The 25,976-nt window shown below is 40.2% G+C and overlaps 1 protein-coding gene across 8 annotated transcripts in view; it reads right to left on the bottom strand.

Annotated features, from left to right (window-relative positions):
- The window catches only part of MITF (melanocyte inducing transcription factor), a 220,659-nt gene that overhangs the window by 31,777 nt on the left and 162,906 nt on the right, over positions 1-25,976 (bottom strand). For all 8 annotated transcript variants that reach the window (XM_045991720.1, XM_045991722.1, XM_045991721.1 and 5 more), the window contains exon 3: positions 12-239. In XM_045991720.1, coding sequence (XP_045847676.1) covers positions 12-239 — 228 coding nt within the window. The remainder of the gene's footprint in view (positions 1-11; positions 240-25,976) is intronic.

Here is a 25,976-nt window from a genome sequence, read left to right as displayed (position 1 = left end):
ACATGAATTACCTCTTTTTCACAGTTGGAGTTAAGTGTGAGCATAGCCATGGGGCTGTTGGGTGCGCTGCTCCCCGGCACTGGTGGCATGACATGATCGCCAGGCTGGTTTGGACATGGCAAGCTCAGGACTTGGTTGGCATGTTTATTTGCTAAAGTGGTAGAAAGGTACTGCTTTACCTGCTGCCTTTGGGCTTGCTGTATGTGGTACTTGGTGGGGTTTTCGAGGTGGGTCTGCACCTGAACATAGCCACGGAGGGAAGAGAAGACAGCGCCGTTATTTGTGAGTTTCGGTCGGCTCTTTTCTCACGCACAAACATGAGACTGGCCAAGTCCACCAACAGAATAAATTATTAAGCCCCTGTTATGTACCAGGCACTGTGCTAATGGATTTTGATATTACTGAAGTTTAAAGGCTAACACTCGGGATTTGGGATAATACTTTGCCCTGTTTTAGTTCCCCTGCTAATTAGCTGCACATCTCTTTGAAACCTTGTGCCCTTTTTGCTCATGTCCAATAATTTAAAATTCACAACCATTTGGAGGGCAACACTTTCCCCAACACGACTCTCAGGGTTTACTGAGATCAGAAGGACAATCTAGAAAAAGGAGCCTAACAATTTATTTTACTTTCCTTGGCAAACAGAACAGCTTTCTGTTTAAAAACAACAACAACAAACCTCCTTAAGAGCCAGCTGTAAACGGTTGTAGGAAATAAACAGAAACATTCTGATGATTAAATCAACTAGTTGTAGATTAATTCCTCCCACTTTCATTTGGGCATGATTATTCAACATTTTAATTAAGATCCTGAACTCAACATAAAAAGCAATTTACGGGAAGCAGTTTCTTTCAAAATGCCCCACACTTACATGTATGTGTTTTTCAAGGCATGACTGTGAAGCCACCAGGATCTTTTTCCTCCTTTCTTAGAAAAACTAATACAGAATTAAAAATGTTTTTTTTTTAATCAATGATACTCAATTTAAAGTCACTTTTTCCTTGATAAACACAATTTAATCTTATGAGCTCTGAACAGGAGCTGATGGAGAGAGCACAGCCAGGCACTAGGGGGAAAAAAATACCCTACTAATATTTACTTTGTTCAAAACCACATTGAATTACCTCTTACGGTATCAAACAGTAAACAGCATTAGACTAGTAGACCTGCACTTATTGGAAAGAGTACAATAACGTGAAAAGGTGAATTACTCAATTTACTGCATTACATTTCAGACACTACATATGAATAAGAATAAAGCTCACCTGATAGTGATTGTATTCTAGCATTTCCAGCATAACAACGTTTTAGATGGCCCCAGTCCAATGAGAGAAACGGTAGACTATTCACTCCCTCTACTTTCTGTAATTCCAGTTCGAAGACTGACTGGCATAGAGAAGGCACTATAAACAAGGTATCCCGAGACACCACCGGAAACTTTATCACAGCAGCCCTGCTTATAATAACCTAAGCTAATTAGTTATGCATGTAAAAAAAAACCTATTCGCACAAGGGGCTTTTTTTTTTTTTTCTTCTGGAAGCCCTACGAGTTTGGTCTTCAATATTGGTATCAATTTTTCCCCCCTGGCTTGACGTCATGCTTTTTTCATAAATATAAAAGAACCTTTTTAAGTGATGAGCTATCAAAGTCAAACTCACTGTCAGATCAAAGCCAATTCACTATTCATCTTTAGTTCCAGTAGTATTAATAGACAATGGTATTTCTCTTTCAGCAATAGGTTAAGAGCTAGATGCCCCCTTTGGAGAAGACACTGCCTAAAAGCTACTGTTACACTTGAGACTTTTCTAATGGCCACATAACTCGGTATCTGCCAACTGCAGGAAGAGTGTCTATGGAGGAATCTCTGTGCTGCACTTTCAAGTTCAATGGCCTCATCCTGTACCCTGGTTTCCATGAGCATCTTATTCTTAGCTGCATGGATGGAAATGTAACTTCCCTACTGACCTCGCATCAGAAAGAAGGGAAAGTATTCTAAACAGAACGAGAAACACACACGCACACACGTATAGGACTGGATGTGTATTTATGCGGAGAATAAGAAATAAATGTCTCCCCAATTTAACCAAGTTGGGAAGCATGAAAACTTTTACTAAGAATCTTTTATTATAATTCTGAGGGATAGAGAAGAGTAAGAGTTATCATATGCACAACTGATGTATATTTACTCATTTGCTTGTTCCATTATTTACTGTTACTATGTGCTGAATGCCAAGCAAGACAAGGAATAGACATTGTGCACAAACAGACCTGACAGCTTTATGAAACTTGCAGTCTGGTGTGAGACAAAAGAAGAAAAAGGCAAATGAGTATATATGTAAAAATTAGGATAAATGATCGATATTCACTGCTGAAATAGGGAGATATTTTAAGGATAAAAATTTTGTAATTCAGTAATTTGGTCCAAATGCCCAGGAAAAATGAAGTCCTTTACGTTGCCAATCTCAAATTGTTTCAAATGACAGAGGTTCAGAGAGACATTTTAAGTGTACGAAAGGGTCCAGACACGATAATGATGAGGACAACAGACATTACTAAAATAAACACAAAATGAGGGCAATGGGTGTAATGTGCTTATTTCACTATTACACTAAAAAAAGAAAGGGCTACACATTTAAAAATAAATGTTAATTCACTGGCAGATCCTTATTCTTTAATGAATTAAAATTTGATGCTTCAGTATAGAAGGAAGCAACCTGCTCTGTGTTCAGCGTTGACCGTGGGCTCTTTACTATATCTAGGTTGGGGTAATCAGAGTGGAATGTATTTTGTCCCTTTACTGCCAGTGTCTTTTTAGTTTTCAAATAAGCTGGGTACAGTTTGGCTACCAACACTATAAAGGAGGTAGAACATCTCCAGCTGTTTCCAACCCAAACACTGAAAACAGGTAACAGCAGGGAGGAAGGTGGGCTTGAGGTAATAGGGGGTGGTGAGGTCTGTGGCAAACTAGGACACACACGTCTAAAAGAAAGAGCTGACATGAGCTGCAGCTGATTGTGGCCATATGGGTATACCACCCCAGTCTAGACCTTCCAGTTTCGAGATACAGCTGGCAAAGTAAACTTTTTTCAATTAAGTTTCCCAGATGCAAAAAAAAACCAACCAACCAAACAAACAAACAAAAAAAACTGATGCCCAACTGTTTGACTTCTCATCCTGCATGGGATAAGGCAAACACACCTGTAGGCTGGACTCAGTCCGTAAGCCAGACTGTGGTCTTGGCTTCACACTGTCCTTGCGGATAATCCTCCAATTACAGATCCTGGGGCAGGATGGGGGTGAGGCAGGCTCTGAGGGCAAGTTACTGCCTACATCCAGGCATTTCCTGGCACCCCCCTGACAGTCAGCATGCCTGAGAGCACACTCAGCAGAAGACTTAAGGATTCAAAACCTATGTTTGAATTAAGACTTTGCATCTCCACTGTTAAAGTGACCCTTTGCAAGTCACTAACTCCTCCAGGCTTTCATCTCCTCCCAGGCCCAAGAGGGATGGTAACTGGGCCTGCATCATGGAGGTATTACAGCATTAAAGGAAATCACACTTCTGACAGCCTTATTAATATATCTGAAAAACAGTAGTTCTCAAACTTTCTTTTCATTTATTTGGTTTTGGTTTTAAAACCATTTTCAACCCTTCAAGTTCAGACTGTCTCTGTAAGTTATATCCATCAGTGGTTACCACTTTATGAACGAGAGCAGCAAGTTTTAAAAATGCACACGAGCATACATTCCCCTGGCCATCAGAAGAATGACACTTTAACGCTTGTGAAGCCTTCGTAAAATTCTTCCGTAACGTCAAAAGAGGAGCATGAAAGAAGGAAAAGAAGCACTCTGCAATATTAAGAAAATAGTTCTGACCCGGCAGAAGCACTGCGAAGGGTCTTGGGAGACCCTCCGGGCTCTCTGACTTTGAGAACGGCGGATCTAGAACCTTATCACCTCCCCATCTTAGCCGTGTTCGTCACCACTGTGCAGCAGTGGGGTATGACACAACCTCTGTGTCTTGCCTCCCTTGGCCAGAAGACGCTGGAGGAAGGCCCTCAACCCTCTAACTTCCTCACAACAATATTATGAGGCTCTAAAGTCCTGCGACAATTTTAAAAGCCACGTACATAAGATCTTCTGTCTTCCACCATCCTACACCGTAGCTTTTCGGTTAGTGACTTCCCTTGTGTTAGTTTCTAAATAGCCAACCAAGCGAGCATACAAAGGAAAACATATATGTAACATTAAACATCTGAATGATTTCCTGAGAATTTCGGCACGGGGTTGATCTTCAAACTAACTACCTGACTTAATGAATTCGGAGAGCAAAGTTAGGTATTGCCGGGCCCTTGGAGCACAGTCCACAAAATAAAGCTAGAGTACTTCTGACTCCATCAAGAGATACTGTTTTGTTGATAAAAGGGATATTTCATATAAATCAAGTATGTTAGCTATCCTGTAGTGCAAAACTCCAAAGGCTGTGAAACTCTTTGTCCTTGTTACTGCTACTATCTTTTCGTGACTTTTCCTTTCTTCATTCAGATCCTGAGCTGATACCAGAGAAGTGGAATGGATTGCCTTCTGTCACACTAGCTGTGCCACTTCCTGGGTGACGATGACAGGTTATTTTCCATCAGTTTCATTCGAGAGAGATCCGGGAGCACACCACTGTGAGATGGTGCCTAGAGATATTACCATCTTGAGTGACAAAAGAATTCACTGGAGGGGGGAAAAGAAGTCCCATCTTCAGGTCCACGGTTTTTCTATTCCCTCTATTTGGAAACCAGAACGTAAATAAAACTGAGGGAAAATTCCCGTAATTCTTTTAGCTCACAAATTTATTACTTTTTTTAACACGTCAATGGAAAGTTCAGATTTCTCATTTAATGTTTAGGGAGATGATGTGTCCTGTTGCTCAATAAGGTTCAGGAATCTTAAAGAGATTAAAATTCACTCAATGGCTATCCACTACTGACTGCCTCCCACTACCAGTCTTTGATATTGTTTTTTTTTTAATGATAATTTATAGAGATGGTCAATTATGCAATCACAATCCCTGAAAAACACGGTAAAACAGAGAAAGCTAGCTTTTAAAAATGACTTGGGCCAAGTCTTGTCCGGGGTCACATTTGACAGCTGCAGGGCTCTTTTCAGTCCCACAACTGTAATGTTACCACTACAGAAACCTCAAGCCCTAAACACACGTTTTCAGACACTTAGTCATGTTTTTCTGTACAGACTATACAAAGGTATTCTTAATAGAAAATAAGGATGAGAATATGAATCCTGACCTATCAGGATAAAAAAATCAGATGCAAACAAAAAGCAAAACTAAGGAAGACTCACATAAAGGAGAGGTACAGGGGATCAAGGCTGATGAGCCCAAGACCCTTTCCCTAGCATGGGGGTCTGCCCACCAGCCCAAATGGGCCCACTCCTTATTTTCGTATGGCCCATAAACTAAGGATACATTTTATATTTTTTAATGGTTGGAAAAGAATCAGAAGGAGAAAAGTTCATGATACAGGAGAATTATGGGAAATCCAAATTTCAGTGGCCAATACATAGAGTTTTCTTGGCACACAGCCATGCCCATTCATTTACATATGGCCCGGGGCTGCTTTCTCGCTGCAGGGCGGATATGGGTACAGCCTGTCTGGCCTCCGGAGCCTCAAAACCTCCTACCTGGATTTTTACAGAAAAGGCCAACCTCTGTTCTATAAGGAAGTCTTACCTAACTGGAGTTCGGCTTTCTTATTAAATATAAGTTTTAAGAAGGAAATGATGAGGTGCCTTTTCTAAGGAGAAATAGTGTATAGAGATACAATTTTGTAGTTGTTTCACCAAAAGTTGTCTAAAATGGACAAACAGTCATGTAGGAACCTAGGATACGCTTAAATTATCCTTGTTTTAAAGATACACAGAAACTCTGAAAAGAGAGTTCAAAGATGTGCCAGGGTTGGAAATCAAACCAAGGTCTTCATCATTCCGTCCCAGTGGCAAACTATAGCATCACCCTTGGTCACTGATGGATTCTGATCTAGGGCTTTAACTTAGTTAAGGGGGAAAGATAAAACGATGTAAATCCAGAGGTATAGTCATATACTCTGTGTGTGCACACACAAATATATATAAATTTGTATACCATTTCTTTGGTCTGTATCCTTTCACACAACTTCCTATCATATCACTTTGTAGGATCATTAGGCTTCTGAATTCAGAGATATGAGTTATAAATGTATACAAAAGGAGAGGATGGCAAATCCTGTTTTCTAAAATTATGATGTGTTAATAGAATAAACCAGACCAGCTTTACCAAAAATTCCTAACAGCTCTTTTATCCTTAGCTGAAAACCTGTAAAACAATGTGCTTATTATAAATATAAACCACAAGTTGGGCATGCTTTGGGTTCATGGCTAACAATATTTAGTAGCCTTAGGAAAAAGAAAGTATTACTCTAAGTAAATTTCTACCATATACATGATCTTTCCTCTCCCAGACTAAAATAAGCCAAAGGTCTGAGTATAAAAAGAACATCAAGTGTTATCTCATCCAAATAGAAATATGAGATTTAAGAGTGGTAGCTGTCTGCCTGCAGAGTATTTATAATCCCAGAATAAAAAACACCACTTTCAGAATCAAACTCCTATGAGAGAAGCAGCAAAACCCAATAAATCTAACACATTACTCACTTTAATAGAAAACTATGCATTTACAGGTCCTGTACTCTGAAGGTTATATCAGTCATTATGCATGGATATGTTATATTAAATAGCAAAATTTTAAAACATATATTAAAAAGAATTAGCATTCATTCACTCAATGAATGAATTTGGTACCCTGTACCAAACACTGTGCATTTTATAGTCACTCCAAGTTTAGGTCATTTAAAAACAAAACGAAGAAATCACTTGGATAAACCACATAACATTTTCTTGAAAGCTTCTTCATGAAGTTTTTTTTAAAATCATATGATAACAGACTGAATCAGAAGCAACTAAGAAGAAATCTCGTCTTGATAGTTTGAAACTCTTATTTTGAGTCGCTGCTATCTGAGCCTACACCCAACTGCCTTCATACCATAGACATCAAGAACTAAATATAGGTTTGAGTGCAACCTTAATGTGTATATAAATCACCTGGGATCTTGTTAAATGCCGTGTGATTCTGTAGGTCTGGGGTGGGACCCAAGATCCTGCATTTATAATAAGTTCCCAGGGGATGCCCACCCTACTGGTCCATGGACCACAATACACCTGGAGTGCAGAGCTGTAATACGTTCTCACCTGGACTTCTCCCCCAAAAGTGATATGTTCATGATGCATTCAATAAATATTGCTTAAGTGCCAATCAGACGCCAGACAACTGCCCTCATCTTACCCAGGCTGTTCCTCAGGGAGGGTCCTAAAGAGAAGGGGACAGGTAAGCACAGGCCAGAAGGTGGGGAGGAGACGGGCCGGGCAGGTCGGTGGGAGGAGCATCCCAGCAAACTGCAACAGTCCTCAGGTATGAACAAGGCTCACCTGCTCCAGGAACAGCAAGAAGGCTCCTACTAGAGTCCTCTCCCGGCTTCCAATTTAACACATGCACCTCGTTCTCCTCTTACCTCTTTCATCATTCCTTCTCAGTCTCCTTGGCTAGTTCTCTCTTCTGCTCTTAAATCTCAGAGTGTCCCAAGGCTCAGAGCTTGATTTTCTCTTTGGATGTGCACAGCCCCAGAGAGCTAATCTCAGGGATTTCAACACTCGGTTCGGGTATCTCCGAACTCCGGACTCACCTCTACCTGCCTAGACCACAGCACCATTTGGAGCACTGCAGGCGTCCCGACCTTTACATGGTCACCATCCCCTCCAAACCAGCTGCTCCACCATCTTCCCCATCTCAGTAGACGGCAACTCCATCTACACAGGAAATCACCCTTTTTTTTTTCTTGTAGGTCAAAAAAGTGGACCTCATATGGTTGGACCTAGTTGTACATTCAAAAATTGGTCATCTTTGACTCTTTTTTTTTTCTTCACAGCCTCTATCTACAGCATCAAAAAACTGTTGGCCCCTTCTTCAGACTATATCGAGAATTTAACAGATTTTCACCACCTCTACGTTACCATCTGATCCAGGCCATCATCATTTCTCACGTGGATTACTGAAAGTCACTGGACTCTTCTACTGGCTTTTGTCTGTGCCCTCTTGCAGTCTATTTCAACACACCAATAGAGTGATCCTTGTAAAATATGTCAGATCATATCAGCACTCTGGGGGAAAAAACCCTCTGTAATGGTTACCTATTGATCTCTGAGGGAAAACTTAAGAAAAAAAAAGTACTTACAATGGCTATTAAGTCCCTAAACCAGTGCCACCCCTCATACTTGTTAGAAACAGAGCCTCAGGCCTCACCCCAGACCTAATGAATGAGACTCTTTGGGTGGGGACCAGAAATCCATGTTTTAACAAGTGAACCGGGTAGATTCCTCTGCACATCAAAGTCTGAAGACCCCTGACCTCTTTGTCTACTTCTCCCTTCACCCTGGGATCCTGACCTGTCTGATTATCTCCCACAACCATTCTAAGAACTTATTCAAAATCCCAACCCATTCTCTGTCAGTGCTCCTGATCGCCATATAACCTGCTCTCCTATGTACAGAACATGGCTTGGCACGTAGTAGGCACTCAGCAAGAATCTGGTCAATCAGTGAATGAATGGAGCGACTGTGGCTGAAGGGCGTGAATGTGGGGGAGAAGCGAAGCTAAGGACAAGGAGCCAGACTGTGTGGGGCTGAAGGCTAGGATTCTGAGAGCCTCTAGAAATGTTCCAAGGAAATGGAGAAGTGACAAATGCGCTCTCTTCCTGACTAATTCAGGAAGCTCTGGAGGAACTAAGTACCCAGGCTAGGCAGTGATTCATAGCCGGCCTCCCTACTCAGAGAGATAAAGGTTCCTTTTCTCTTTAGGGTCTTTCCAAAGACTGTCAATTCTTAGAGCTCTCATCTACAAGGCTTAGGGTCCTGAGGGTCTAGGACACATGGCCAGGAGCCTGGAGATTTGTCTCCGTGTCTAAACCACGGCACACCATTAGTCACAGTTAAAGTAGAGGTCCCCAAGCACGTGGTCCATGGGCACAGTTCACAGGTGTGGCTTACGATTATCTCAGTATTTAATTAAAAATTTTCACACCAAAGTTTGGAATTCTGGTTTTTCTGGATACATCGGAAGCTCTAACAACACTAAAGCACATTCTAGTGGGCCATCAATGGACAGAATGGAATGGCAGCTTCCCTCTTTGGATGGGCCACTTGCTCTTTCTTTTTCCAGCGTTGCACCATTCCCTGTAGCCACAGTAACAGTTGTGTCCTCCACTCATCAATCTCCCTGACTCCTGAGGGCAACTGAACTGCAAATCCTGCTTATCCTTTAAACACTTCCCATTCCCAAGGCCATTCCAAATCTGACAGAATGGGTAGCATACATATGCTTACAAAGCATTAAAGGACCAATCTTATGTGATGGAGGAGAGAATATAAAATAAATTGGTATAACCTGAATACATAAAATAAACAGTTGTAAACTTCCTGAAGATACATGCATGCCCATTCAACAATTAAACAATCAAACACTTTTCTAAGGAAATCAAAAGATACAGGAAAAGGTTTAAGTACAAGGATGTCCATCAGAGCATTAATGGAAAGGTCAAATTACTACCCTAAAGCCCATGGCTGGGTTCCATAGTAGTTTATGAGGACCATGTCCATTTGTTTGCATGTAGTCTGTGACGGCTTTCAATCCAGAACAGTCCTAGAGCAGAGCTAAGCAATAGACCTCATGTACCGCAAAGCCTAAAATACTTACCCCATGGCCCTTTACAGAAAGTTTGCCAGCCTTAAATCTTTAACAACAACAACAAAATGGAAACAAAAATCTAACAGCAGGCAATGGGTTAAATTAATTACAAGATGGCCACATAAGTTCAGGGTTCCCCCAACCTTGGCCAGTTGGCCCTGGGGTCAGATACTTTCCTGTTATGGGGCCGTCCTATAAACCATAGGACAGTCAGCAGCATCCTTGGCCTCTCCCCAATAACACGCCAATAGCGTCGCCTTCCCTACAACACCCATTGTGACAACCAAAAATGCCTCCAGATATTCCAAACATCCTTGGGGGAGCAAAACTGCCCCCAGTCGAGAACCACTGTATGTAGATGGATACAATACAGTCATTAAAAACCATTATCTTACAACACGATTTAATCAGCGGGAATGTTCAGAATGTACACAGGAATGCAAAGCAACTTAGAAACACTAGATACACTGTGATCCTAAACTGGTTTAAAAATGTTACTTATATATCAGCATAGGCAAAAAAAGACCAATTACCAATCATTCAGTGATCTTAACCATGACTATTCTGGGATGATGCAATTATAGGGGGCTGTTAATTTATTGGGGTGTTCCCCCATCTTCTATAATCTATGGGGCATTAATTGTGTAATTAAAAAAAATCTAGGGGTAACTGGGTGGCTCAGTCATTAAGTGTCTGCCTTTGGCTCAGGTCATAATCTCAGGGTCCTGGGATTGAACCCCACATCGGGCTCTCTGTTCGGTGGGAAGTCTGCTTCTCCCTCTCCCATTCCCCCTGCTTGTGTTCCCTCTCTCGCTGTGTCTCTGTCAAATAAATAAATAAAATCTTTTTTAAAAATCCACAAATTGCACAAAAACTAAATTCTGCAGATCTGGACGAATAAAAATATATTCAGGCAGAATTCCTCTACTGAAAATTTTGCAAACAATACATTAATCCATGAAGTTGTTATATAATGATGAAATCTGTCTCATTTCAATTTTCCCTTTAAATACTTGATCAGATTAAGAGGACCCTGTTATTCATGAAATTTTTAGTCCAACATTCAAACCCCAACAGTTTGAGTTTGTATAATATTTGACACATTTTTATGGTTTTGTAAAGGGCTGTGATTACGTGGTCCAGTGGTACCCTAATAATAACCCATTGTAAGGGCTCCTAACGGGAGCTGTGAGTGCAGCATTCCACGTGCTATAACTTTTCCATCTGTCCCAGTTTAGCAGGGCCTCAGAACTGCAGACGCCTTTTTGTCTTAGTATTTCCCCCCCAAAATGCCCCCATTGTTTGCAGTTTATCGGGTATTAGAGATCATTATGGCAGCAAAACTCCTTTTCATAAGGGCCGGCACTCTTAAGAAACTGGCAGTGGTCAAGTTTGTCAAAGATGAAAACATTGCCCTGGGCTTAAGCAAAAGGTCAGTCAGAAATGAGAGCTGAAGGCTGCCGGTTTGAAGGTCAAGTCCACACTGGCTGCAAACTGGCAAAAAGCAGCCGCCTCCTAATAACACAGACTTCAGGGTCCAGATCATAAGACCGAGGGGTCTCCTGGTTTTTGAGGAACTGCATTGTCTTAAGAAATTCCTAAGACTCGTTGCCTAGATTATGGGAAGAGGAAAACCTGGTTTGGAATGAACCACCCCATGGGAGGGCTTTCGGGGCAGAGGCAAGCATGCGGACTCTACCCTCCCCTTCCCTCCTCATGTGTTCAGGCAACCAGCATGCACACGGGCACTCACTGAGCGTATGGAGAACAGCAACTGCAGCGGGGCTCCTGCCCCCACCAACAAACCTCTTTAATTTGGGGAAGCAGAGACAAGTGCGACGGAAACAAATCGACAAAGAGAATTTCATACAGTGACTCAGTGCATTGCAGACAATAAAAGAAAGTAATTGGGAGAAGAGGATGCTTGGTGGCAGTGACATTCCAGCTGAAGCCAAGTGATAGGAAGAAGCCAGGTACGTGGAGAAGCCGAGGAGCTGAGATCCCAGGTGGGAAGCAGCCCGGCGCATGGGAAAAACAAGGATGTCAAGGCAACAAGAGTCCAGCGGTGCTGGAGCGGTGACCAGGTTGGTATGTGAACTGAGACAGCCAATCGGGGCCCCCCGATATAGGATTTTGTACGGTCTATGAGGAATCTGATTTTTTTTCTCTGCTACTTACAAGAAACATTTCTTTCTGTGAAGGTTTTAAGCAGAGAAGTGACATGATCTGATGAACATCTGTAACACATCACTCTGGGGCTGATATGGGTGGGAGGTAAGAACGGATACAGGAGGACAACTCAGCCTCCCACAGCCCCATATATGAGAAAGAAGAATGACCTCGACCTCCAATATTAAGATGCCACTGAGTATGAAATATATGTTACCAGGTCTTGTGCCTGGCTTGCATCCAATTTCATTTAAGAAAAGCACATACAAAGAACTAACAACAACAAAGAAGACCTTATGCAATGCTCTGAAATGTCTCACACCACCATCAAGAAGTTAGGGTAAATGATGCATACAGTTATAAAATACCTGTTTGGGGCCCACGAGCTAAGTGTATGGCCAGTTGTCAGAGTGCAGTGGAGAGAACTGATCTACTATGGTAAATATCTGGCTGAAATTTCAGATAGACCTGAGTTCAAATCCTAGCCAAGTTCTTAAATGCTCTGAATCTCAATTTTCTATTTGCAAAAATGGGATCATGGATATGTACCTGGTCGTTGCTGAGCTTAATTAGTGTAAGTGACAACATGCATGAGAAGTGCTGAGCATGAAATAAATGCTCAAGAAATAAACACTGTTTATTGTGAGCCCCAGATTTTTTGTTTTCCCGTTCAAGCAGACCGGTATTAGGTCATTTAGCTCATCCATATTGGGGGCGGGGGAATAAATCCACCTCGAAGGAGAGGAGAGGGCAGAAGGGAATGGGGGCCATGTTCAGCCTCTTCCAGGCAAGCTTTTATGACCTTCTTTTTAGCTGACTCAAGTATCACAGATGGATAGTAAAGGTAAAAGTAGATAAACAACAATCTTAGTGCCTGGGACACTTGCTGGCAGGAATGTCTCATGGAAGGCTTTTGTGAAATTATTTCTCTCCTCTACTTGCCAAATCGGCCAGCTCAGTCACTGCTTCTTAAACTAGGCTTCAGGGAACCTGGGAACTCCTGAAAATGGCATGCAAACTTTTGAGGTGCATTTTTCCTAGGAAGAGGTCTAATAAAAGAAAACAGTCAAAGATAAAATTCTGCCTAGGATTTACAAGGGAGAGGGAGGTAGGTACATGAAACCAGATGAGCCCTGAGTTGTCACTGTTGAAGCTGGGGATGAAGATGTGCAGGGTCCATTACATTATTCTATTTTTTTTTTTAAGATTTTATTTATTTGACAGACAGAGATCACAAGTAGGCGGAGAGACAGGCGGGGGTTAGGGGGAAAAGCAGGCTCCCCGCTAAGCAGAGAGTCTGATGCGGGACTCAATCCCAGGACCCCGAGATCATGACCTGAGCCGAAGACAGAGGCTTAACCCACTGAGCCACCCAGGTGACCCTATGCTATTCTATTTTTACATGAGTTTGAAACAACCTATAAACATTCACGTACAACGTACATATTTATGTATAAGGTATTTTCATGGGTATTCATTTTTTAACTTCATTTCCTATAAAAAGGCAAGTCTTATGGTAACATATTTACTAAACAAGCACTTAGTGAATCCATCAACATATCATAAGCATAAATGTCTGTTTTTTTGGTTTGGGGGGTTTTTTTCCTTGCTTTTCTGGACTTACGCCCAAACTTGCTTCTCCAAATGCTGATTTTATGTTCTATGAATTGATCGTGGATTCAGTATGGTCCCTGCCGTTCCTCTGTGGTGGTGTCAGCTTGAGCAGCTCTCAGAGAAACATCTTGTTTACAAAAGTAATTTGGATCTGTCCATGGAGTGTTCTCACTGATCAAAGCAGGAATGTGTATTTTAGCCACAAATAAGACATTTATTTGCACACAGGGTACAAAACTGAATTCAGACTGACCTTTTCAGATCAGGATCTGGACTACCTCTTTCAAACAAAATGCCCAGTGATCTGTATTTATGTCAGATAAAAACGACAAGCAACTGAAGCTTAAGTTTATAAAGGTATTTAGAAGGAGTTATTTTTATTCATTAAAAAACATTTGCAAAAAAAATGATTCATTGCACTCTCCAAAGCAAATTCTTAGAGGGACTTGAAATATATATATATTCCTGCTACTTCTATAAATTTATAGAAGTAGGAGGCACTTATTATAAAATGAAAAAATGGGATAGTCCTGTTTGAATTTTTGTGTTTGACAAAAACAACGAATAAAGGGAGTGAAGGTAAAAAGGACAAAATATTTCTTTGGGAAAGAAAGGTGAGAATTTTGGAAAGTATAAAAAATGGGAATATACTGGGACTTCTCACAATGAGGATAAAGAAATAAAAAGTGACACCGAAATAATGATTAGCACTTACTAAGTACAGGGAATTTTTCTAAAAGTTTTCAATGGCTGTGCTCATTTCATCTTCACTCCAACCCTATGACATAGGTAGGAGCTGTCATTATTCCCATTTTAGGGAAGAGAAAACTGAGAATTCTTCCTAGCCACTGCCATGTTACGAGTTATCTACAGAATTCATTTTTCAATGTAATATTTCTGGTTTTGATACTGTACAGTTTCTGTAATAACTACTTCTTTTATATACATGCTTTCACGCTTTTGTTATAAATAAGGCTCTCTTTAATCTTTGATCTTCACCTAGGTGGACATGGGGCATTTAAACCCAAGTTCTACTCAGTTCCTAAATGAACAGATGCAGGCGCTCAGGCCAGCAGTGGGTCAAAGAAGACAGGACTTTACAACAGAGAAGTTAAAGAGAATATTTGTTACGGGAAAACTGCCTCAGGACTCTGAGTAATTTAAGAGTTGATGCCTTTTCTTTCTTTTTCTTTTTTCTTTTTTTGGTGGGGAGGAAGAGGTTGTGGGGGGGCAGCAGGCAAACAGAATCTTCCAGACTCAATAGGAATTTTGTTAACCAAAAGCATCTAAGTATCATGCGGTTTCTAAAGGAAAGATTAAACTATTGTACAATATAATAATTCTTTTATGAGAAAGAAAATGGGCCACTGTATTAGAGAAATGCTAATTGCCACATACCTAATTATAAACCGTTATCAAAATAGTTAGGGAAGAAGAGAAATGTGCAGATCACCCTTTTGTAAAAAAAAGACCCACTGGCTGCACCATATAGTTTGGATAAAAACAACAAAAAGTGATGGCTTTATCAGTCCCCAAAAGTCTATATATTGCACACAGTAAATGGAAAGAAAGCCCTCAATACGAAAGAAAATCCCTCATTCCTGTCCTCAAGGAGCTTACAGCTGTAGGGTTAGTGACAGTGGGAGGAAAGGGACACACACACACCAATTTGTACTTAAGGTGCCCCTACCCTTTAAAACAGTGGTCCTCGGGCGCCTGGTGGCTCACTGGGTTAAGCTGCTACCTTCAGCTCAGGTCATGATCTCAAGGTCCTGGTATCGAGTCCCACATCGGGCTCTCTGCTCAGCGGAGAGCCTGCTTCCCTTCCTCTCTCTCTGCCTGCCTCTCTTGTGATTTCTCTCTGTCAAATAAATAAATAAAAGCTTTAAAAAAAAAAAACAACAAAAACAGTGGTCCTCAACCACGGGTGATTTTGCCCCACAAGGAACATTTTCTGGTTGTCATAGCTGAGGGTACTGGGGTGGGGGGAAGGCTGCAGTCCCCCAGTGGGTAGACAGGGGCGATGATGCCACACACAGTACGGTACCCTGCACAGGAGGGAATCACCTAGCTCCAACATCAACGGTGAGAACCCACAACTAGGAGATGTGGGGTCACTTCCCGGCACCAACCCTCTCAGAGGTAGTTTCAGGAGAAGGCAGTGAAACCAGTCAAGGCACAGGAAGGGCACATATACCCCAGGAACCACAGATGTGTTTCCTTTTGGTATCTGAGCTCCGCAGTGAGCCAAGGGTCACTTCATACCCCATCTTGACACGCAAAGGACAACTTTTTCATTAATTGTGAGGAGGAACTGTCATCACAGTGAATCGATTAATTCAAAATCCTTCATATTGGGCACCTGGGTGGCTCGGTTGGTTGAGCGGCTGCCTTCGGCTCAGGTCATGATCCTGGGATCGAGTCCCACATCAGGCTCCCTGCTCAGCGGGAGTCTGATTTCTCCCTCTCCCTTTACCCTCCCCTCTCTCACTCATTCTCTCCCTCAAATATATAAATAAATAAAATCTTAAAAAAAAAAAAACCCTTCATATCAACTAGACAGTAATGTGGGAATGAAAAGTTATGCTAGAACACAGAACCATCAATTCAACACAATAATAAACTATGCCTAAAGCTATGCAGAATGAACACGGATGATTCCAATTATTCAAAAGCCTGCTGGGAACCTGCTTTGGTGTTTCTGAACATGAACTGCCCATACCACGGAGTGTCACTCACAAGTCCCTTCTGTCCAACAAAATACCAGGTAAAGGAACATGCCAGTCCTTGCAAACAAAGTCACTTGCTAGTGCTTAGTTTTACAGGGCTTCATGTAAGTCTTCCTTCTCGCCCCAAACTGTCAATAGCAAAACAACCACAGTTCCTTGTCTATTCATTTTCTACAGTGTAAGGTGGAATCATCCTTTTCTTTTTTTCCCATTTTTCGGGGAGGGGTGGGGTTTTTCAAAAATAGTTTTATGTGAGTATAGTTAACACACAAGGTTACACTGGTTTCAGGTGTACAACACAATCACTGGCCAAGTCTGTAGGTCATGCTACTCTTACCCTAAGTGTAGCTACCCTCTGTCACCATACGGTGCTATGACAATATCATTGCCTATATTCCCCAAGCTGTGCCCTTTATTCCCGTGACTATTCATTCCATTACCTGAAGCCTATATCTCCCTGTCTCTTTCACCCATTTTGCTCATTCCCCTACTCCCTCCCCTCTGGCAACCATCAGTTAGCTCTCTACTTATAGATCTGATTCTTTTCATTTACTCATCTGTTTTGTTTTTCAGATTCTACATGTGATTGAAATCATACAATATTTGCCTTTCTCTCTCTGCCTTAATTCACTTGGCATTATATCTTTCAGGTCCACCTGTGTTGTTGCAAATGGCAAGATCTCATCCTTTTCTGTGGCTGCATGATACCCACTATGTATCCTTTTCGATATATTTTTGAGAACTTTCGAAAGCCATTAATTTATCATTTTGCATCTGACACACGGTCTTTATTTTCTAATTTCTTTGAAAAGTACAAATGGAAGTGTAGCGATACTGACAACTTTTAAGGATGAAGAATGGGAGAGAAAGAGTCACACTGGGCAATTCTTCCCACTTCCATACATATTAGAAATTTTCTAGTTATATAAAAAAAAAAAGAAAAAAGTATAAATACACACACACACACACACACACACACAAAGGTGGCCATGTGTGTTTACATAAAATAATTTAATCCTGATGATTTCAATGGCAAATTCTTTGTGGTCTCAAGGATTTTAGATCTAGCTTTATTTTCTATCTGCCTCCCCATCATCTACATTAAAAAAAAAAAATCTACAAAATGCTCAGGAAGGAAAAACAATTCCCTAAAGTTGTAGAAATAGCACTAATTAAACAATATCCTTCCCACATAGTTTGTCTCAAAGGATGTCTATAAGAGACAAAATCACCCCAATGACCTTAAATGGACTTATCTTTTAGCAAAATGACAAGAGGTTTCAACTGGCAAACTGAAACTTCTTTGTATTATGTGTTTTATCTAATTAGCACTCTAGGAAATGCATTTGTGGCGACCAAATGTGAGCATTTCCTTCTCTTCCGTTGGCCTTAAAATATGGAGTGATGCAGTTACGCCTCTAATATAAAATAGTATGTGTGTGCAAGAGAGAGTGCTCTCTTCAAACAAAAGAAATGATAAAGGAAAAGTGCGTAATAAAAGGCCAGATAATATAGTAATTTTGACTTGTTTTCCTTTAGATAGAACATGATTACTTACTTTAGCAAGAAGCCTTTTTCCATACTCAATATGGTCACTGGAGTGTATGAGAATGAGTTCACTGTACAATGTTCACCCTCTCTGTTCAGGGAAAAACTATTAGGGAAGAAAATTAACTTCTGCTGAGCATTTCTTCCATGTCAGGCATAATACAGGCCTTCACATGCATCAATCTTATTTGATGTAACCAAGGTAAGTGCTCTTGCCCATCTGCTCTTACAGATGGGGGGAACAAGAGCAGAGAAGCTCAATAACCAGTCCTATCTTACCTGCTTGTTCTCATACAGTGACAGACCTAAACCTAAACCTTAGTTGGCTGGGCTCCCAAACCAAGTGACATACACAGGGTGCGTGACAGCTTCACTTCTTGGGAGTGATCAGTATCCTGCCCAGTAATATGGTAAATGTGCTTATTTAAAGACCACCAAAACCGTTACCGCAAAAAGGAATGCACTAGAGAAAATTGGCCAAGGGAATTTTATCGAATTATTATCATCTTCAAGCCTAGGGACCAACCAAAAGTTTTATGACTTTTCTTGTTAAAAATGTAGTTGAAGATAATTTAAGGAATAAAGGTGAGCAAAGGAAAGGAAAAAAATATATCACAGATAATCCCAAACTGAGAGATCAATCCTGAAAGCATGATGGTGTTTATCTTTCTATAGGTCAAAGTAGAACTGTAATGTGGTCACCAGGCAATGTTAGCAGGACTAGAGCAAAAGTTCTCGTGTTCAAAAAGAGCAAGGTTCCTGCCTTCCTTCCTCCATCTTTCCTAAAGGGGGATTTATACATAACTCTAAAACAGAAAACATACTTGCGAACCTACCCCCACCGAGATCAGGTAAGATTATACTCAATTCGATCTCTGAAAGTAGAGTTCAGATTTGGATTATTAATTTAAATTACATTCTACTACTCCTGACTCTCTAACTACATGTTGTAGGGTCCCCATCCTAGAGAATACTTGGGGCTGTAATTAGCCCTTTGCTAGGTATCAAGGGAGTAGAAGTGGAGCCATCGAAGTGAGGAATACAAGGAGTGTGCTGTAAGGAGAGACTCAGCGCTGAACAATCCTGGGCTGTGCCCCAACCCTCCCACTTTTGCTGCGCTAATGTCTTTTCTACATTGTGCCATAAGTGCAATTACCCTCACCCAAGAGAGCATTACAACCTAGACCAGGTTCAAGGGCTAATCATGGCCAAAAAAAAAAAAAAAGACAGAAACTGTATCAAGTCAAATATCCCCATATTTCAAAGGCAAGAATGCTGACTAATACCTAAGCACTTTCCTGAGTTCTCAAACTATGTACCCTAACTTAAATTCCAGTAACTTGAGTTTGCACAAATGAGATTCTTCTGGTCATTATTCCCAGCAACAGTCCATTGAGGTTTTTCGAAAGCATCCACACGCATACAGTTCCGTATTATAAAACCACCTCCTTGACAGGAGCCCCTTGACAGCAGAACGGACTTCCTTCTCATTCTTGTACTCTAGTACTCAGCACAGCGTCTGGCACGCATGAGACAGGTAATAAACACATCGCAAATGAACAAGTGGCAATAAGAGAAACTCACAGGAGAGAGCAAGTCTCCTAAAGATTCAAAATGGTAGACTGACAGATTGACCAAAGAGGCTGGCTAATAAACCATGGTATCATTTAATTCTAGAAGAACCCACTTGTAAATACTGTAATTGATTAATATCCACAAAGTAAAGACAGTATCTTTCTTTTTTTTTTAATTTTTAATTTTTTTTTATAAACACATAATGTATTATTAGCCCCAGGGGTACAGGTCCATGAATCGCCAGCTTTACACACTTCACAGCACTCACCATAGCACATACCCTCCCCAATGTCCATAACCCAACCACCCTCTTCCTAGCCCCCTACCCCCGGCAACCCTCAGTGTGTTTTGTGACATTAATAAGGACAGTATCTTTCTAATAAATGTAACCCTGATAAAAATGAACATGTTTTACTTTAAAAAATACTGAGGCAAGTAGTGATAATCACAAGGCAGCCATAAGCTTCTTATCATGCACATCAAACTACCTCATCTAGATTCAGGGTACTTATTAGGTCACGTATTTGTATTCCTAATATCAAATTTAAAAGCACTGCTATGTGGTAAATGTTTGACTAACAAAGCTTGCCTATGCCTGGCTGGTTTGGTCAGAAGAGCATTTGACTCTTGATCTCATGGTACTGAGTTCGAGCCCCATGTTGGGTGTAGAGATTACTGAAAAAAATCAACTTAAAATAAATAAAATTTTTTAAAAGTTCAAAGAGGCTCAATTTTAACTCACTCAATTGTGAACCTACAAAATGTCACATCAAAAAGAGTCAAAAATGTGTCTACATTTAAATCAATTATAGAAAGGTATAAATTAAATATATTGATTTTTCTTATTACAGAGTGGAGAGGTAATAAGATACATCTCTGGGTTCTTAACCCCTAATATCCAGATGCCGGAGCTTTAGATAGGGAATATCTTCACCATCATTTTTCATAATGGTAAAAATGCATCAGCAAGTTCCAGCGTTTAGAAGAAATGGCAAAGAACATTTCATTTGAATTATTATCATGATGAAATTATTTCATTCAAATTATTATCATTATGAAATTATTAAAATGATACATATGGGGAGCATACTGTGTAAATACACTTTATATGAAATATAAAAACACCTATGATATTGGAAAAAAACACAGTAAAATTTAAAAAGCTATGATTCCAGTTTATTAGAAATAAACTGGAAGGTTAGAAAAGATTAAGAAAAGTGCTTTTGGGCGCCTGGGTAGCTCAGTGGCTTAAGCCGCTGCCTTCAGCTCAGGTCATGATCTCAGGGTCCTGGGATCGAGTCCCGCATCGGGCTCTCTGCTCAGCGGGAAGCCTGCTTCTCCCTCTCTCTCTGCCTGCCTCTCTTGTGATTTCTCTCTGTCAAATAAATAAATAAAATCTTTAAAAAAAAAAAAAAAAAAAAAGAAAAGTGCTTTTGTTGGTTTTGTTTTTTGTGGGTATTTTTGCTTTTATTTATTTATTTTTTTAAGTTTTGTTTTTTTTTTAAGATTTTATTTATTTATTTGACCGAGAGATTCACAAGTAGGCAGAGAGCCAGTCAGAGTGAGAAGAGGAAGCAGGCTCCCTGCTGAGCGGAGAGCCCAATGCAGAGCTCGATCCCAGGACCTTGAGATCATGACCTGAGCTGAAGGCAGAGGCTTTAACCCACTGAGCCACCCAGACGCCCCTTAAGTTTTTATTTTAATTCTAGTTAGTTAACATACAGTGTAATATTAGTTTCAAGAAAATTACATTTAGAAGAGCTTTGTGTCAGAACAACAGAATACAATGACATTTTCACTTTTTCTACTTTCCAGAATTTGCCATATGACCATTATAATAACAATTTGCCAGTATTTTTCTTTTTTTTTTTTCTTTTTTGTCTGTAGAGCCTGCCACTTGCCGAAGACAGTGGGGAAATGTAGGTATTTCTTTTCCGGCCTCCCTTGCCACTCAAAGTGAGCGCATGACTTAGGATTCACCCATCAGATGTGCCCATACTGGAATGGGGCGCTAGAGAGAAGTAGCAGACACAGCCCTGGATGTTTGTGTTGCAAGAAGATTCGGTTCCTCCCGCAACAGAAGCGATGGAGCAGGCTCTAGCAGCAGCTCTCCAGACCAGCTCTGTGGTCTATACAGTTGGAGGTTCTGCACCACGCCACACTGCTCCAAGCCGGGTTCTCCTACCTACCTCTGCAGATACCCCTACATCCTGTCTATACATTTTTTTCTTTTAAAATTAACCAGAGTTGCTTATTGCTGCTAGCTATTAAAAACTCTGACACAGGGCTAAGATTTGATTACTTTTACAGAAACATATATCAGTGTGTTATAAATATGTATTTATTATAAAATACGACATATTTACATGTACATGAATATATGCATCTATACATAAAAATATATTTACATAGAATCAAAAGGAATTAGTATTCATTAATCTTTATGTAGTAGGAACGTTTAACCCAAACAAGAACTGTTTGGCATGATTCATTTTTATTATGTCTGATTATGACTGTTCGGGTTTAAGGAATACAAACTCAAGTTTAGAAAAGAACCCTAACAATATGGGAAAACTGCAAATCAATGGGTTCTCTTAGATTTCTTCCCATTGGAAGCAACTGAAATTTGCTGCTAACATTTCTCGCTGGGTTATATGTTACAATTCAATGTTAATATGTGAAAGCAGGCAGTATCTCTGATTAACACTGGAGGAAAGGGTGACTGATCATGTTTAATATCCATGCTCGTATCTATGTATTGTACAGTGACCCACAGGACATGAGTTGTTTGTTACATAAACAAGCACACCTATTTTGGGGTGTTTACCTTAGAACCTACTAAACTAGGATTTAGATCTCCTCCTACGCTTAACACATTACACACAGAAGATGTTCAATCAATATCGGTTCGAATACTGAACCAATGTGAACTCTCCCGAATTTGCTCATTACTTTTGAAGCTTAAGTCCCCCAGAAGAAGTCGAGCTCCGGGTTCCTCTTCCCAGTCTCCTATTCAACAACCGGCCAACTATTACAGCCCATCCCCGTGCAGACCAGCCAGCCCCTGCCAATCACCCTTTCCCACACACATTCTCATCCGCCCCTGCACAATGATACACAAGGACCCAAAGCTCCAGCGGGCCAGGGAAGCCTACTGCCTCTTCACAGGTGGGCAAAGCATCCCTTCGAGCCAGTAACAATGTGTTCTAAGACCCCAAATGCACAACAGGAAGGCCAAGTTCATCTACTAGGGAGTGTTCACTGCATGGCCCAATCTAAACAGCCTCTTCTAAAATCCACATTGTCTTTTAAAAGCAAAACTGTTCAATTCTACTAGCAAGTATTGATGAATATGAATTGTGTGTGGGTGTGTCTGTCTGTCTGTCCAATAAAGGGACAGGAGACAAGGGCAACCACAACAGAAACACACGAAGAAGGCCAGGAAAATAGCTTCTCCCAATAAGAAGCATTTTATTAGTTCACATTTCAAAAAGAGAGAGCATTCCCTTTCTCATTTAAAGTGCCGTAACCCACAGTGCCACGGTTAATAAAAAGCGCAATATCAAACCGATACGGCATTTGTGCAAGCCAGTTCCAGCTTTATATCGTCCCGAACAGGGAGAGGTTGAATAGGCACCACCACCAAAACAATTCAGGGCCCTTCGTTTTATCGTGCTATTACCACGTCTGTTAGAATGCTATAAAATCACTGGCTTAGTTTACATGCCGAGGACACCCGCGGAGCTGCCCGGCTCTCCCCTCCTGTCCAGTGAGCTGTGCTACTATTTATACCTGAAGAGAATGGACTGTATTATCATAAACGAGACGCAGCCCATCACCGCGCACGATGATCGAGTATCTCAAGGGCTGAAATCTGAGTCACCTTCATGCAAACTCAGCTATCCACCATTGTCATGGCTCCATTACCTCTGCTTTTTCTCTGGAACCGTAGAAAAAGCTTACATTTCGAATGCAGGGCCAATGAGAGCTCTCAAGGAAGGATTCATCTCCTAAAGAAAAATAAGGATCTATAACATGACATGCAACTCCTGACGTGCTTCCTTCACATACTTAGACAGAAATGTCACCCAACCATTAGCAATATTGGTGGGTTGTTAACCCTGATAAAACAAGCTGATAAACACTGATAAAACACTGATAAAAAGCACCTTAAAAAAAATCTTAAAACAATAAAGACAAACATACACCTAGAAGGAAAGCCTGTCCCACCTCCTCCTCCTCTTTTATTTCTACTCTCTGAAAGGGATTAGTTTCAGAGTCTATGTGCATTTTCTCTAGTTCTAGCCTAATTCAAACAGAATTACATAAAAATGTAATCACATCTATAGGATACAGGCATTTAAAACAAACACCTGGTTGGGTGATGCCTATGTTCCTGCGGTTTGCTTTCTTAAAACAATAGCAATATGCACAGCTTTCCATGTCAACACACTTGATCTACCCCCTCCCTTTTAAAGCAGCTACCTAGTGTTCCATTCTAGATTTCTAGATTTAAGGACATTAAGACGGTTCCCAATTTTCACTATTAAAAGCAACGTGGGAAAAAAAGTAAGTAATGCAGATGTATATACAACTGCATTCATGAATATTTTATACCATTATATGAGCTTTTGCTTTTAAGGTAGAGGACAGGTGAACAAAGAGAATGCCCACTTTACACTTTAAGAGATGCTGCCCAAATTCCCCACTTATATTCCTAACAGAAGATCCAAGTGCCCTGACTCCAAAAGGTTTGAGAAGCTTTCTAACAATTTTTGTGAGCAGCTTGAGAAATGAGTGTCACATTTTTCCTTAGGAAAATATATGAAGTTTGACTTCAAAGAAATTACAGGGAAAGCTCCTGCCCCAAAGATAATTACAGTACAAGGGAAAATAGCAAAAAAGAAGGCAATTAAAAATGGCACTCAAGGGAGCTAGCTAAGCAAAGATAGTAGGACAAGCTTCTGTGATAAATACTTTAGTGGTTTCTTTAGTTGAGATAAGCCTCGATGCATTTTTTTTTTCCTTAAAAGAGGTTTAAAAATTTAAACAATTTAAGTTATGATTTTTTAATGTTTTATTGAGATATTATTGACAAATACTCTTAGTTTCAGGTATATAGCATGATTCAGTAAATGTATATATTGTGAGATGATCACAATAAGTCTGGATTACATCCACCACCCCACAGTTAAAATTTCTTTTTTATTTTTTAAATTTGTACAGAATGATATAATAGCAATCTTCCCACTCCTGGAAAGAAAATATAATTAAAATATTATCTGTTTGTTTTGGATTAAATATTAGAAATAACAGTAAGTCCCTCAGGTTCACTTGTCCAGTCCCATTCCCTTGTCTTTCTCCCCAGATGCAACTGTTACCCAGAATTTGTTGTGTGTTCATTCAGTCTATGTCTTTATATATCTAAAACATAGCACCCCTAAAATATGTTATTATCTGTGATCTTCTTTAAAAAATACATAAATGTTGACCATATGTATGATTGAGCCAATGCTTTTATCACTTAAGCATTACATTTCTGAGATCTGTCCAAGATGATATACACACATCTAATTTGTTTTCTCCACTTTATAATGTTCTGTGTAATCCATTCCTGTACTGATGGACATTTAGGTTAACCGCAATTTTTACAATCACAAAAAATACTGAGTGAGCATCCCTGCGCATGTCTCCTCTATGGTTTCTTTAGAGGAATTGCTACATAGTAAGTTCCATGCATTAAAAACTTCATTAAATGCTGCCAAATTTTTCCCAGGCTTTTTGTAGAATCTGTGACCTTGCTAGCAACATATGAAGGCTGTGATTTCTCCGTTCTGTCCAAACATGGTATTATCAGGCTTTTTAACTTTTGCCAACCCGATTGTATGAGAAATAGTGTCTGGTTATTGCTTTAATTTGCAGCTCTCAGATTATGAATCATGTTGAGCTTTTGTGAATTGTCTATGTATATTCTTTGTCCTTCTTTCTACCCAAAGCTTTTCTCACTGATTTTCAGGAGTTCTTTATATATTTCAGGTGCTAATCCTATGCCTGTTCTTTATGTTATCAACATTGTTTTCAGATTTATTGCTGGCCTTTTAACCTTGTGTTTCTACTTAACTACATCTCCCTTCCTTGAAAAAAGGATCAGGAATAAGAGATCTTCCACTGGCAGTTATTATGCTTGAACTGTGCATTCATCAAGCTTCCAAGGTAAAATTTAGAAGAGTTTAAAAAAAACAAAGAAAGCATACCCTGATTTTAAATTATTTCCCCCAAAATATTTTTATAATCTTATGAGGGAACTAACCCATAAAGATTATAATAAAGGTGTCGATCTATAAAATCTGGCTTCTTAACATTGGAAAATCAGCTTTTCAAAAAAGATTTTATTTATTTATTTGAGAGAGAGGGAGAGAGAACACGAACAGGGGGAGGGGCAGAGAGAATCTCAAGTCAGCTCCTCACTGAGCACTGATCATGGACCTCCATTCAGTGCTTA

This window comes from Meles meles, chromosome 20 (assembly GCF_922984935.1).
Source record: "Meles meles chromosome 20, mMelMel3.1 paternal haplotype, whole genome shotgun sequence".
In the NCBI taxonomy this organism is placed as follows: domain Eukaryota; kingdom Metazoa; phylum Chordata; class Mammalia; order Carnivora; family Mustelidae; genus Meles; species Meles meles.
This window is presented reverse-complemented; position numbering and strand designations above follow the sequence as displayed.